The 15,979-nt window shown below is 36.5% G+C and overlaps 1 protein-coding gene across 2 annotated transcripts; it reads left to right on the forward strand.

The window, feature by feature from the left end:
* The first annotated feature begins 2,971 nt into the window (after nt 1-2,971).
* On the forward strand, nt 2,972-14,670 carry LOC129259004 (UDP-glucuronosyltransferase 2B13-like). Of its 2 annotated transcripts, XM_064098406.1 has the most exons (5): nt 2,972-3,566; nt 9,301-10,117; nt 10,595-10,826; nt 12,549-12,768; nt 13,583-14,670. In XM_064098406.1, exons 2-5 carry the CDS (start codon nt 9,320-9,322, stop codon nt 13,854-13,856), a joined length of 1,524 nt encoding a protein of 507 aa, XP_063954476.1. In that variant the 5' UTR covers nt 2,972-3,566; nt 9,301-9,319; the 3' UTR covers nt 13,857-14,670. The 2 variants fall into 2 exon arrangements, with proteins under 2 accessions (XP_063954476.1, XP_054753245.2); XM_054897270.2 differs by lacking the exon at nt 2,972-3,566 and having other exon boundaries at nt 8,989-10,117.
* The last annotated feature ends 1,309 nt before the right edge of the window (nt 14,671-15,979 follow it).

Below are 15,979 nucleotides of genomic sequence, written 5' to 3' on the forward strand. Positions count from 1 at the left end.
AATTCAACAGTTCGATAAAGAGACCTCAGCAATTTGCATAAGTATATAATAAAAACGATTAAGAAAAACGACGAAAATGCTATTCTCATTCTTGACTGTATATACGAAACTAAAATTCATGGACGGCGTGTATCATTATGATGCAGTCAATTCATGATTCTTAACTCCATTTTAATCATGACATAATAGTCCTATATACTGTCTGTATATCAGGGGTGGCGTCAAAATTCAACTTATTTGTGCTTTGAAACAAAGAATAGATTCGTACAGAAGTTAAAGGGGTACTCGGGGCCGAAAACATCTGAAGCTAAACAAAATAGATCAAACATTCCCCACTCTATCTGTTCAAATCATTATTTCCAGCCCGGAGGACCCCTCTAATTGCACATACAAATTACATATCAACAGTTCGATAAAGAGACCTCCGAAATTTGCATATTAAGTATCCAAAACACTGTTCAAGAAAGCGACAAAAATGCTATTTTCATTCTTGACTGTATATACGAAAGTAAAAAAAAAAAAAAAAAAAAAAAAAAATGGACGGGGTGTATCATTATTATGTAGTCAATTCATGATTCTTAGCTCCATTTTAGTTATAACATAATATACTGGTGGTATATCAGGAATGGCGTCAAAATTCCACTTATTTGTGCTTTTGAAACGAAAACAAATAGATTCGTCCAAACCGGCATGGAGCACCCCTTTTAATTACACAGAAAACAAACCACATATCAACAGTTCGATAAAGAGACCTCCGCAATTTGCATAAGGATCCAAAACACTGTTCAAGAAAGCGACACAAATGCTATTCTCATTCTTGACTGTATATACGATGTAAAATAAAATGAATGGCGTATATACGAAACTAAAATACATGGGCGGTGTGCATTATTATGCAATCAATTCATGATTCTTAACTCCATTTTAATTGTAACTTAATAGCCACATATACTGTCTGTATATCAAAAAATGGTGTTAAAAAATCACTTATATATATATATGTGCTTTTGAAAAGCAAACGAATAGATTCGTACAAAAATTAAAGGGGGTACTCGGGGCCGAAAACATCTATAGCTAAACAAATCACACCTGCACGTTCACCCACTTGCACACACACGCACACTTCATTTCTTCATTTTTCTTCTTTCTCCTTTTCTGATGATTTGTGACGTAAGATTTTCTTCCAGACCTAGACCTATAGAATAATTGGTTTCCATGTAGCCCCTTTCCCCTTTGGCTGCTATAACTCAAGCATTTATTTTGCTTATATAGTTTGCCAATGCATTTGTTTTTCACTACTTTGTCTTATCCTTAAATTTTATTCATGTCTAAATTTTGTTATGACACTACTATAAATTTGTCACATTACAATGTACTTTCATGTCATACTACGATTATGTTTATGTATAGTAAATTTATTTTGACTTTACAATAAATGCAGAAACTCCTGCAAAAAAATATAAGGGACAATGAAAGGATGTTTGCTCCAAGTCTAGGAACAAAAGAAAGGTGTTTCTCAATATAAGAATGTGTTTGCCAAGTAGATTTGGGCAGGAAATGAGTGGCCTTGTTCTGTGCAAGTCAAGTATAGTTACTGTAGTACATTGCAAATGGCAGAAACAAGTTAGAATATAGACATGAAATTGGAAATAAAAGAAAGAATTATATATACATGTACAGAATATTGATATATACATGAAAATATATACAAGGAAAGAATATATAGATGTATATATATATAAAGAGATATAGTCAAGTCACTACAACAGGTTGGATATGAACCTAGTAGTGCATCTGATGACGAGTGAATTAGCCAAGGCAAAGGTCACATATCTTGGTCATGTGGTTGGTCAGGGGCACGTGCTATAAGCTAAGATACAAGCTATCTTAGACTTCCCAATTCCCACAACTAAGAAAAAATTGCTTAGATTCTTAGGTATAGGCCTAAACGAGTGGGTTCTACAGGAAATTTGTTCCAAATTACAGTAAAGTGGTTAGCCCTCTGACAAACCTGCTCTGGCAAGGCAAAAGTGAAGTATGTTTTGTCTGACGAATGTCCGATCATTTGAGAAATTAAAGGCCATTTTGGTGAGTGAGCCTGTTTTGGCAGCTCCAACTTCACAAAGCCATTCAAAGTAATGCATGTGATGTTGGAGTAGGAGCAGTATTGCTCCAAGAAGATGAAGAAGGCATCGAAAAACCAGTGTATTGAGAAACTTAATCGGTTTCAGAAGAAGTACTCGACTGTTGAAAAAGAGGCACTGAGCATGAGTCTCGTACCAGCCCTTCAGCAGTTTGAGGTGTATCTAACCAATGGAGAGATTACAGTCTCTACAGACCACAATCCTCTTGTGTTTTTGGAGACATTCAAAACCAAAACAAAGAATCAACGACTGTATAGATGGAGCCTTATGCTCCAACCATTCCCACTCAAAATTGTACACATAAAAGGAAAGAAATGCAATTGCTAATGCGCTTTCAAGAGTATAAAAAGTGAAATTATTCATGTTTTTTGACCAATTGTGTCATTTGAGGGGGATGTCTTTGATGTTCATTTGTTTGAGGATGTTTTTTTTTAGTACTATACCTTTGTACACGATAAATGTAAATGATTTATCAAGATAACTTTGAAAATTAAAGAAACAAGTAATCTTAAAGAAACCTTTACTATACGGTAAAGCTTTTTTTCCCCGGTGTGGGAGGTGTTATATAATGAAAAGGTGTTATTTAATGAAATTGAATTGAATTGAATTGAATATATAAGTAGAATTGTAAGAGCAATTACATTCATTTATTTAGTTATTTCCTCTTTAAGGATATTCATAGCATATAATGATTAAGAATATTCCAGAATGTCTCAGTAAAGCTTTGTTAGGCATGCCTATTTAATGAGAAAGTAATTTTTGTTATTTCTGGAATGTACAAAGATACACAATAGAGACTGCTACACAATAGAGACTCCTATAGTGGCAGTGAAAAGGACGATAGGATTAGCTATGTTGTTTACATTGTTAATTTCACTGAGGTCATTCGAGAGTCTTCTAGAAGTGGACTATTCTAAAAAGAAGGATAATCTTCTTTTTAAAGACAATACTAGAAGCTTCCAGAATAATGTAAATTTATAAATATAAGCTGGCAGTTTCTTCATTATATCAGATCTGAACTCAGAGTTTCACACCAGACTTTATGTCAGAGCATAGTTTATTTCCAACTGGAATATAACATTTATCTTCTGTGGAATTATTTGCACGCCATCAATGAACTGTTTGCAGTTACTTTGAGAGAGGAAATCTCAGTTCTCATCGAGATCATCAACCTGCTTTAATGAACGCTTTTCAACCCATGGACTACTGAAATTGACTATTAATCATCATCAACATCGTCTTCACAGACATTTCTACTCGTTACAGTGGCTCTTATTATTCATCGTGTTTCAACATCAATTTCATCATCGCAATCATTGTAAACTTTAATATACAGAATCTTCGCCAACCAACTTGGATTTTATCTGGATTTAATATAGGACTAGCATAACTTTGGATTGCACATCTAACTCTTCAAGACATGTAAGATGTTCGGTTTTGTTTTGTTTAGTGTATGATTGATCTATTTCCTGTAATAAAAGAAAAGGAAATTTAAATTTAAAACTAAATTTTCATTGTTATTTGTTGCAGTATCGTAACACATCTAATCATTCAAAATACAGAAAAGAATTTCACGACGAAGGAGGTTCAGAACTTTTGAGATGTTTCCAGATACAATTTCATCTATTATGTGAGGGCATACTTTCCCATGATAATCGGAAATCTATGTATTGCAGTTTGGTGCAAACGTTCGGTTCTGACTTTCATGACTATGTTGGAATAAGAGTGTGTGTTCACTCTGGCGTGATCGTACCATTACATTGTCCTTGACTCCAGGGGCGGAAATCTCTCCCAAAAGGTAGGGGGGACACAGGGGCGGATCCAGCCTTCGCCAATAGGGGGGGGGCGGAAATTTGTTTCAGCCATATTTTCCCCGATCGGCAGCTCGAAGATGATTTGTGTTTGTTTCTTTGAAGGGGTAGTCCTCATCAGTCACTTCTAAGCTTTATTCTTATAAATTCATATATAATATCATAATCCTTAATTATAGAATGCGAGCGCGAAGCGCGAGCTAATATTTTGGAAATTTTCATGTATTTTTTCTTAAAATTTGAACATTCTTGGCAATGTTTGTTATTCTGAAAAAAATCTGTATGCAACTTAATAATTACTACGAACGCAAAGCGCGAGCAGAAATGAACTGATGGAAAAGATACCTGTTAAAGACTGCGTGCAGTTAGCATTTAACAATCAAATAATGCGAGCGCGAGCTGATTTTTTTTGACATTTTCACCTAAAGAATGGAAATTCTAAGCACTTTTTGTAACTCAAGCACAATAGGTATATAAGAAGACAATTGATGCGAGCGCGAAGCGCGAGCGGAAAATTTCGAGATTTAGTCCTTTAATATTTACTGAACGAGACACTCTATTCATGTTTTGTAAATCATGAAAAGGATGAGTATTAGTCATGCGAGCGCAAAGCGCGAGCAGAAAATTTGTATATACGTACCTGTTGAAAAGGTACCTGTTAAGGACTACTTGCACTTAGCCATGAAGGCGTTACATATTTCAGCAATCAAAAAATGCGAGCGCGAAGCGCGAGCTGAAACTTTTGAAAATTTCTAAAGAATGGAAAATTTTAATCATTTTTTGTAATCGTGAACAGGATAGCTATATAATTCAACAATTGATGCGAGCGCGAAGCGCGAGCAGAAAAAAATCAAGATTTAGACCTAAAAATGGGCCACCCTGTTCATTTTTTGTAAACAGCCATAGGCTGATCGAGGGCTTTTTACCGTGTTTAAATAAAATAAATCACTCAAAATCAATGTTTTGTAAATCATGAAAAGGATGAGTAATAGGGAGTCTTCCTACATTAAAAATGCGAGCACAAAGCGCGAGCAGAAAAATTTTGATATTGTGATCTGAAACTGGATAATTATTTAAATAGAGAACAAGTTGAGTATTTTAATAAACATGCGCGCGCGTGTTTCATATTTAGACCTAGAATCTAGGCATTCTAAATACATCTTTAATCATGAAAATCATGAAACTTTGATATTCCGATCTGAAAAAAGAGTCAATTACAGCTTTATATTTCAAGCACTTTGTAGGAAAATTGTAAGGTGGATATGGATTGCACTTAAAAAAAAGAGCTAAAATTGTCATTATTATTACTTCGAGTTTTGACATAGGAGCGGGACATCCTTACGACATGTCATGAAAATGAGGACTATCTTCCTATTCCTCTTGCTAAGCGCGAGATGAAACAAATGGGACAATTTAATTATTAGATTAATATCATATTTATTAACGCCTAATGAGGGTGCGAAATCTGATAATATTATGGCATAAAAACTGGACATTTCACTTTTGTAATTATGAATAGGATGCATCAATTAATATATTTTTAAAAATTAATTTTGCGCGAGCTAAAATGTTTGATAAACCGTCATGAAAAGGGGATTTTAAGTAGTTTGTTGTATAATCAATATTAAAACATACATAACTCGCCAATCAAAATGCCAGCGTGCAGCGCTAGCTGATACGTCTTGACAATCAGACCTGAAAAGGGATATTTCGAAAACTTTATGGAATACCCGAAAATAATTTTACAGAGCACTTTTAAAAAATCAATTTGTAAATCACACAAAATAATGAAAGTTCGATCTCCGAGGTGAAATATGTTTTGTATATTGACTTCTACACTTGATATTTGAGCTCCATATTGAACAAGATATGTAAATCACCTAACAGGCAATGCGAGCGCGAAGCGCGAGCGAAAATTTCATATAGTGGCACGGAAGATTCTTTTTATTTTCCAAGTTTTCCCCTCATCTTATTTTATGCACTGGTCGTCCTTCTCTTCTTTTTCTCCTCTCTTTTTCCCTCCTTTTTTCCTTCTTCCTTCTTTCTTTCCCTTTTTTTCTTTTTTTGCTCCGCCAATAGGGGGGGGGGGCTCGGCCCCCTGGATCCGCCTATGGGGACAAGGGGCGGGAAAATTTGACAAGCAAAAAAAATATTATCATCCCAAAAGTACGGTCATCTCGTCCCAACTCGTCCCAAAATACATGTTTTATTTCGATTTAGAATGATGTATTTCTTACCATCATAAAAGACAAAAAATAGTAGGGGGGACATTTGATATTGTGTCCCCCCCCCCCTACTATTTTGAGTAGGGGGGACACGCCCCCCCTGGGATTTCCGCCCATGCTTGACTGGACCTTGACTGCCTCACATGATACAATGTTATACAGGTTTTTTATTACAAATGACATCATTAGATACTCCCTTCTGGATTCAAGAGTAAACACCAAAGGGTTTGTAAGCATTGTGGGTAAGGCATTTCCAGTTGCCTTTGTCTGTTTGTTTCAAGACTACTCGCGTTGCCCTTCGCTGAACTCGTTCCATGCAGGGCTATGTATAAAACATACCATGACGGGACCCCGTATTCCAGGATTGGCAATACAGACAAAGCTCATAAAAGAGTCGTCTGAAATTTTTTCTGTGTTTCAAGTTTAATGTTGTTTCCCGGTGTTTGCCGTCCTGAGTCGCCTTCGAAATCGTTTTTATAATTCCATATTCTATATTTTTTTCGGAATTCACTGGTGTTTGGTATACGATGCATTTTGCATGTTTTGGATGTCCTGTACGCAGGGGCGTCGATCCATTTTTCAGATTGGGGGGGCGAAATCATTAACGTTCCAAAGGCGCTCGATCGTACAAAACACCCACCCACACACACACACACACACATACATATATAATATATATATATATATATGTATGTATATATCTATATATATGTATGACTCATGAGACACAGACACGTATCTCACTACACAGATAGTACGAGTGCCGAGAGTGAGCTCAAATTTCTTTATATTCTGAGCTGAAAACTTGATATTCTAAGCATTTTTGGAACCAATGATTAAGATTTGTATCTAAAAGAGAATAGATGCGAGCGCGAAGCGCGAGCTGAAAATTTTGATATTTCGATCTGAAAAAATGACAGTTTACTGGACGTTTTTGATAAAGAACAAGCTATATATCCAAGAAAAGATGATTGCAAATTGAAGCAGTTCTTTTGAGGCTTAGAACTGAAAATGGGACATTTACATTCACCAATTTAATCATGAAAAGTATGGGTTTTTGCTACAGAAATGATGCGAGCGCGAAGCGCGAGCTGAAAATTTTTATATTCCAATCTGAAAAGCGGACATTTTGAGCACGATTTTAAATAAAGAACGAGTTGTGTATCTCAATCTCGCTTGCTGAACATTACAATCTTGTTTTTTTTTAATGCATATCCGGAATTATTGGGGGGGCAAAATGATATGTTTGCCCCCCCAATATCCCCCCCCCCCCCTGCCCCCCCAGGATCGACGCCTCTGCCTGTACGTTCATGTTTTTCTTTCCAAATGTTGGACAAAAAAACATACACAGTGAGATATTCCATGTCTCATTATTCGCATCAAATATTATTCGTTTTGTTCCAAATCGGGTCGCAGACCAAGGTGTGCAGAGGCGTTAACAGCGGCCGTCACAAAAATGCCAGTTCGTAGTTCCTTTCTGCGCATGATCAAAAGATTCTACGCATGATCAGAGGAAGGTCATTTGTACTAAAGTGACATGGTGGTTTAAAATCTAATGAGATAAGCACCAACTTTGATGTCTTGATTATTCATATATTCTTTTGAATTGTGGTTTCATTTACATCCACACAAAAAAACGCGTCCACGAACGACTGGTTTTCACAGTTTGCCAAGTACATTGTGATAGATGCGATGATATGCATTCAAAGTTGGAATGCAACAAATACCTTCATGAAGTGTTCATTGGTGTGCTATTCTAGTCACCTGGTCTATTCAATTTCTTCATCCTGTTATGTAAGGCAAGCTTACGTAATATTTTGCTTTGAAATCTGCCTATCATAATGAAAGAAACGAAAGGTCATTTGACCGAAAATTGTCCATGAGTAACTACGAACTGGTCTAATAGCGCCACACATTGCTAATTTTCCTCTCACCGAGATGCGAGTTGACGGTGGACTTTGAATTTTTCTCTTCTTTGTTAAACGTTTCTTCAACTTTAAGAAATAAAAAAGGTGCCTGAGTAAGGCGACATTCTCCTCCCCTTTCTTCATCACCCTCCACCCCCCTCCCCCCTGTTTCTATCCCTCTCCAATTATTGCATCGGTGACACAAGCGCGCTCCCTCTCTCTCGTTTTATGTCTCTCTTGTTCTAATGTATACATAATAATAGTTATTGTGGATAATAAAATAACAATGCTTATTTTTCAACGAAATATAAAGAAAAGGCAATTTGCAACCACATTTTCTAAATCATAAGAGCTTTTGTCACGGCAAACAATTAAAAAAGGGATATATCGCCTCATAATTTAAAAAATATGGTGCTATTCTTTTAACATAATCTATGAGATCGATCAAGTCCCGATATCGACGTAATAGGCCTATAATGTTCAGATTTCTCGTTAAGACTAAAGAGGCGTTTTTTAGTATGTATGTTCACGATTTTAGAAAAGGGTTATTCAATTAATATAAGAGTGTTAAATGTCTTTGGTTCAAATCTGTTTACAGCTACCAATTGGTATTACCATGCGTTCGATATGGATTTTTATTTTCATCATTTTTTTCTCTCTTTTTTTTAATTACGAAACAGACCCTAGAACCTTAGAATCTTTGAAAACGATTTAATTTTATTTGGGCAATTCAGTCTGATATTTTCCCAATTATGTGCATGTATCAAGATGTTATCAAATCCTCATTATTCTCCCCCCCCCCCTTCGATTTTTGTTAAATCGTTAGCCAACATTATACGTTTAGCGATTGGAATTACGTAAGCTCATTAATCAAACAGTGTACTATGTAAATAATAGAACCACATGCAATCTTAGAACACTGCTGCCGAATTATATACTGTACGTTCTGTGAGCGTAAATCAGTTTCTATGTATTCATTTGTATAATACATGTAATAAGGAGGCGTTGTAATTGTGTGAGGTTCGATCGATAGGCTCGTCATTCAAGATTTCAGCAGTTTTCATATAAGTCATCACAAGAACAAAATAAAAAAAATTGGGATATTGGCCGAGTCTCTTATTAAGATGGATGTGAATATATCTCGCGTTATTGATACAACCCTATCTGGAATCTATCTTGTCTTATTTCTATCATCACGCTGCACTTATGGTAGCAATGTCTTGATATCTTCCATGTACGGAGAAGGGAGTCACTTCTTCCTCGGGGCAGCCGTCGGTGAAGGTCTCGTCCAGCGAGGTCACAACGCAACACTCCTCATCAGCAGGGCATTCGAACACCATACAAGGAACCCCAAGTACTCTAATCTGTCTTTCGAAGTCTTTGATCATCAAAAACGGTCCGTCCAAGAGATACGAGATTTCTGGAAGGACTTCGGAGCCCTTTCGTTGGGGCAAAGCAATGACGGTCTCATCAAGTCCGTCTTCTTCTTGATTGAGTCGATGGCAGACGACTGTGAAGATATCCTCCTCGACGTCGAGCTCATGAAGCGTCTGGAAGTCGTAGACGCCGTCGTCGTTGATATGACTTGGTTGTGTGGTGTGATGATCCGGGCGGCGCTGGAACGCAACCTGAACTACACCAAGAAGATAGCCCTTGTGACCCTGACACCAATCACCCCTCAGGCCATGGCGCTGTTCTCTTACGGTTCGCCGTACAACCCGGCATATCAGCCAGAACTCAACACAGGCTTCACCAACAGGATGAGTTTCTTCCAGCGGATGGCCAATCTTCTACAATCCGTTGTCTACGCTTTGCTTGGTGGGGGAGTGGCCATACCAGCCTATATACGCGTGGGGAAAAATACGGGGCTTGAGAATGTCATTAACTACAAGATGTCTCTTTATCATGAACTTGCTGATTTGCATCTCCAGAACTTTGACTTCGTCATGGAGTTCCCTTTCCCGATTGTGCCAAACGTGATTCCTGTCGGCGGTGGGCTGACAGCATGGCCACCCGCAGAACTTGACGAGGTGTGTATAGTATTGGGTATGCCAGGGATTTGGACCTCCTGGTAGTAGGGTTTTGTTCATCCAGGCATGCCTCTAGCGTAATTGTTTTTTATCGTGTAAATTTTAATATTTACAAACGAATATGATCTTTTTCTACAGTAAATCTTGCTGAAGCAGTATAGAGCAAGTGATGTATTAAGAATGGAAAATTATATACATAATTCTGGTAGTAGGAGATAATCAAATTCATTTCGGCTCACATTGGTTGCATTTATTATGCGACAGTAGGCCTACTTAAAAAGGTATCGCGTGGAGACTTAAATTCACCCCAGCAATAAATTATGATGCAACCAAATCCATTGAGTTAAGTTTGCATATCTATATGGTTTTCATCTCTCAAAATCGACCTGTATACGCGGTTTCAATGATTGATATATTTCTTGAAAGCTTCTTCTGATAATTCTTATCCCTTTATCATTACCGATTTTTCATCTTCAGGAGCTGGAAGATTTCATGGAGAGCTCAGGCGACCATGGTGTTATTTTGTTCACTCTCGGCACGTACTTCGGAGAGATCACGATCGTTCAACCGGGATTTGCCGAAGAGTTTGCCGAAGCTTTCCGAAGATTGCCGCAGAAGGTGATATGGCAAATGAAGGATCCGATCGGTGAACTCAAAGTTCCTTCCAATGTGAAGGTCATGCCATGGGTTCCTCAGAATGATCTTCTTGGTGGGTGTGTAAGGGTAGTCTGTCGTGTTTAATGTTGACGGCTGTTGCTTGATGTTGGCGCATATTACACATGTGCTCAATATAATGATTTATTAATACCAATATTTGGAATCATTGACGTAAATGTTTGGACAAGAATAAACGCTATATTATTGCCAATTATGCAGATTTTGATTTTTTTTTCCCCCGACGAAGTAAGTCACCAGGTGAATCGCTTCGTTTTTTTTTTTTTGTTTTTTTTTGCTTTTAACCTTTTGTTTTTGGATTAATTGAACTCTAAATGCTGTCCCTGGCAACTCTCATTTGAAAAAAAAACACCAACAAAACAAACCAACGAAACAAAACGAGCCCTAAATATTGACCAAACTTTCTGTTCACGTTGAGAACAGAATCAATGAATCACGTTCCACTCTAGAAAATAGGACGAAAATCAAATTTTATTCCATAGGCCTGAACCTTTCATGAACTAATGGGACTGAAGTACTTAAGACTTAAAGGAGAATGAAACCCTTGAAACCAGCTGAATCCATATCAAAGAGAACAATCAAAGAAACATATTGTTGAAAGTTTGAGGAAGATTGAATGAATAATAAGAAAGTTATGAGCATTTGAATATTGAGATCACTAATGCCATGTAGATCCTCCCATTAGCAATGCGACCAAGATCTGTGATGTCACACACGTACAACTCCCTCATTACTTTAGTACTTATTTCACTTATATTCTCACTTTTATAGAGTCTATCACAAGGTGAGGTGTTCATTTTATGAGAGGACGAGTACAGAGGTTTCACAACATTATATCATTGATGAATCGTTTGTCATATGATTAGAATGAGCAAAAAGATATGTTTTGGGGTATATTTTCAGTGTCCAAATGGGGAGAGTTGTTCATCTGTGACAACATAGATCTTGGTCGCATTGCCAATGAGAGGATCACCATAGCATTAGTGATCTCAACATTCAAATGCTCATAACTCTTCTATTGCTAGTCCTATTTTACTCAAACTTTTTTTTATCTTATTCTTTGATTTTTCTGCTTTCACAAAAGCTAACTTGCTCCAAGAGTTTCATTCTCCTTTAAGCACTCTTTAGTCATGTTTAAAGTCCACCCCAACAAAAAGTTCATTTGAATAAAAAAAAAGAAAAATCCAACAAGCATAACACTGAAAATTTAATCAAAATTGTATTTAAAGTTTAGTTTAAATTCACAAACCACGCACATTCTGGTCGGTATGCAAATGAGGAGACAGATGACGTCATCCACTCACTATTTATTTTGTATATGAAATATTCTAATTTTCTCCTCATTGTCAAGTGAAACAACGATTTAATTCCTCCCTGAACATGTGGAATTAGTATTGTTGGTTCATTCAGGTTGATCCTCATTGTCAAATCTGTAAAAAAAAAAATGAATTATTGTATAATTCAAACAATAAAAACAAAAGAAATAGTGAGTGGGGGACATCATCAATTGTCTTATTTGCATGTCACTGAGTGTTTTGTGAAAAATAAGCGAAATTTAAAAATGTCAAAAATTTCTTATTTTACATCCGATTTTGATGAAATTTTCAGCGTTATGCTAGTTTGATTTTTCTCTATTTATAAGAATCAACATATTTTTCTGGGGTGGACTTAACCTTCAAGCACTAGTACAATCAATTTAAGCAGATAATGAGTATCATCTCTTATCATCTTATTATATCTCTTCTTGTCGTCACAGGCCATCCTAAGACACGAGTGTTTCTCTATCAAGGAGGCAACAACGGCTTCCAAGAAGCCTGTTACCATGGCGTCCCCGTGGTCGTTGTCCCGCTTCATGGGGATCAGTTCGACGTCGCAGCCAGAGTCGAGGCGCGGGGGATGGGCAGGAAGATAGACAAAATGGCTGCCAGTGCGGACGTAATCTACAATGCCTTACATGACGTCATCAGCAATCCAAAGTAAGTTCATATTCAAATTATAAAATAATGATATTTTTTTAATTTAGCAAAGATCAGGAATACACTACTATTTTAAAGGGGTACTCCATGCAGGCTGAAATAATATGATTTGAACACATAAATAAAAATCATGTAAAGGGGAAAGTGGGGGTGTGACATCAGCAGCACATCCAGTGAATATTCATGACAACGTGCATATAACATGTATAACTGTTTTCACAAAATATTGCTAAACTTTAAAATACAATTACTTTTCAGAATTTAGCTTCTGATGATTTTTACTCTATTCATTTAGATATGATTATTTTCAGGTCGGAGTACCCCTCACTGGATGGTGGATAAATACAAAATGACCACTCTTCTCTAGCTGGAGGACTGGATCAGTTTCCTCAAGCTTGTTTTTCCCCGATTTCCTCAAGCTTGTCATCAGCAGCAAATGCTATCATTTTTTTACATATCTGTCTTGCCGAATCAAATGACATTACGTATATTTTGACATTCATAAGAAACTAGACCCTGGATAGTGTTCTGAATAAAATCCACCCCCCAAATAAGAGAAAATGTTCCGTTTTGTTTTCACAAAGACTGAATTTTAACTGTTTTGATGAAGCTTTCACTTGCGAGGCAGGATTTCATGGATGGCAAAAGAGAAAATACGTTTTCAGTGATCCATCTAAGAAGAGTTAAAAAATCCCGGTGAAAAATCTTGGTTAAAGTCAGGAAAGCAGGTGTGTGGCTTATGGTTCTTTGTTTTTATATATTACGAAACAAGAAATAATCTGCAAAATATTTTCCTCCCTTTTTTATCATAAAGGTACACGGAAGTGGCTAAAACGGTTTCTGCCATCATTAAAGAGAGGCCAATGCAGGCAAGAGAACGAGCTGCATTCTGGATAGAGCACGTGATCAAATATGGCGGGCAGTATCTCAAATCATCTGCAATGGAACTCTCTGTAATAGAGTATTTTATGCTGGATGTGATGGCGTTTCTTCTGCTGATAGTGGCAGTGATTGTGTTTGTGGTTGTATTTGGAGTTAGATTATATTGGAGGGTGGTCTGCGGGACAAGGAAAACAAAATTAGACTGACATAATAACTATAGTATTACAATGCATACACAGTGTTGTTACGGGGGCAGCACCACTTTTTTTCAACATGTTTTTATTAAGGATTTCATTCAATGTTTTTTTACATAAACTCATTATAATACTGTAGCGAACCAGTCCGCAACGGTTTTGGATATAATGCATTAAACGTAGATGGCGCTATAGATTTTGGTGCACCAGAGATAGTTATATTATAGTGCCACCATATGTTGCCACACAGAAAAGGAGACATTTTCATATAGTGCTTCTAGACCAGTTTTTTACTCTGAATATGAATATATGAGGTAACCAGGCTGTATCCTGAAAATTAACCTGTGAGGGAGCTTTTTCAAAATGGCCGCCAAATTTTTCAGAACATTTTATTTTTCGTACATAGATTTTATCATGTCATTGCCACAAAATTAGTGTCATACGAAAGACAAATAAATTTCCTACAATTTGGTGCTATTTATAAGGGATAAGTAAGTCATTTGGCTGAGATTTTAAGTAGAAAACTGCATTTTTTTGTCATTTTTTCCCCAAAATTGAAAATTTTCCAAATACATGATTTTATATAATTCAATGAAAAATGAATCAATTACCTTGAAATGTTCCAGAAAACTTTATTGATATACTATTATCATGTGGATGAAATTCCAACTCTGTATCATTCTTTTTAGCACATATATAAGGTATCAAACTTGAATACTCAAATTTCAGAAATGTCGCTTTTTGTATGCATTTTCATAGACTAATACGTATAATATGTGTAATGTATAGTTAAAAATTAAATGCAATTACCTCCGCTTCTTAACCACTTGGAGAGTTAATTAGTATATATCTCTATGGATTTTCTCTATCTGCTACATAAAGAGATGTTGGCACATCAAGGCCTAACCCTCTCATGGGGGTGGGGGTGGCGAAGTCACCCCCCCCCCCCCCCTGCCCTTGTCTATATCATGTTGTATATTGCCTATTTGTTGGAAAATCATTGTCAAAAATCGTTATACCTCTTATACAAATATTTGTATTATTGAATATGATAGGGTTAACCTCCTCTTCTTAATAACGATATTTCTTTAAATCTTGCCAAGCCTTCATCATTTCTGAATAAAATGGCGGCATTTTTAAATTTAATGAAGTGTCAAAGTTACATAGAAACAGAAATCCCCCCCCCCCCACTGATCAAAAACAAACATCAAAATACAGCTTCCATCCTGCATCCCGTTCTCCGTAAAGTAATCGTTAAGCCACATCAAACGTTGAGACTTTATAAGCAACTTAAATTCATCATTTTTAAACCTCCTTGTGAGTAATCCTGGTACATAATTCTCTTTATCCGATCTTTTCCTGACCATAAAAAATCAAATGTGATCTTTCAGCCTCGGCATACAACCACTGAGGAACCACTAAGTGACGAAACAAAGTTTAACCTTGACAATGCATATGCTTTTAACAAATGAATTTTCCCCATAAGTGTGAGATCTCTTTGTTTCCATCCATCCAAAGAGTATTTTTATTTTACTAAGTATTTCTTTGAAATTCATGTCCTCTTTTATTATAACATTAAGAGAAAAGTAAACACCTAAAATTTTAATATGCTGAACAAATTCCCAAACAACTGTGTCTGAGGTCTGTAATTATCCCGACCCACCCACAAAATATTAGTTTTTCCTTTGTTTATCTTTAGACCACCAATTTTCTCGAATTCTTCAAAAAGGTATTGAAGACGTTCTAAAGAGTGACTGTGTATTTTTACAAACAATGATATATCATCAGCATACAATACCGGGGGACTCGTATTCCGGTGACCCAGGTTCGATTCCCACTTGGTGCGCTAGTGCCCTTTGGTAAGGCATTAATCCTATGTACCAGGTCCTTCGAGAGGACCTTAAGCCGTTGGTCCTCTGGTTGCTTGCTCACAAGCATTCATGCTTTCTTAGCAATCAGGTAAAAAATCACCACCAATACCACCAATACCAATAAGAAAAAGGAGAGTGGGGATGCAATATCATCATATCATAATGAATATTCATGACGATGTGCATATGTATTAGCTGTTTTTACACAATATTGCTAAACTTTAAATTTCAATAAATTTATTTGTTATCCAATTTTGATGAAAT

Source organism: Lytechinus pictus, chromosome 4 (assembly GCF_037042905.1).
Source record: "Lytechinus pictus isolate F3 Inbred chromosome 4, Lp3.0, whole genome shotgun sequence".
Classification (NCBI taxonomy): domain Eukaryota; kingdom Metazoa; phylum Echinodermata; class Echinoidea; order Temnopleuroida; family Toxopneustidae; genus Lytechinus; species Lytechinus pictus.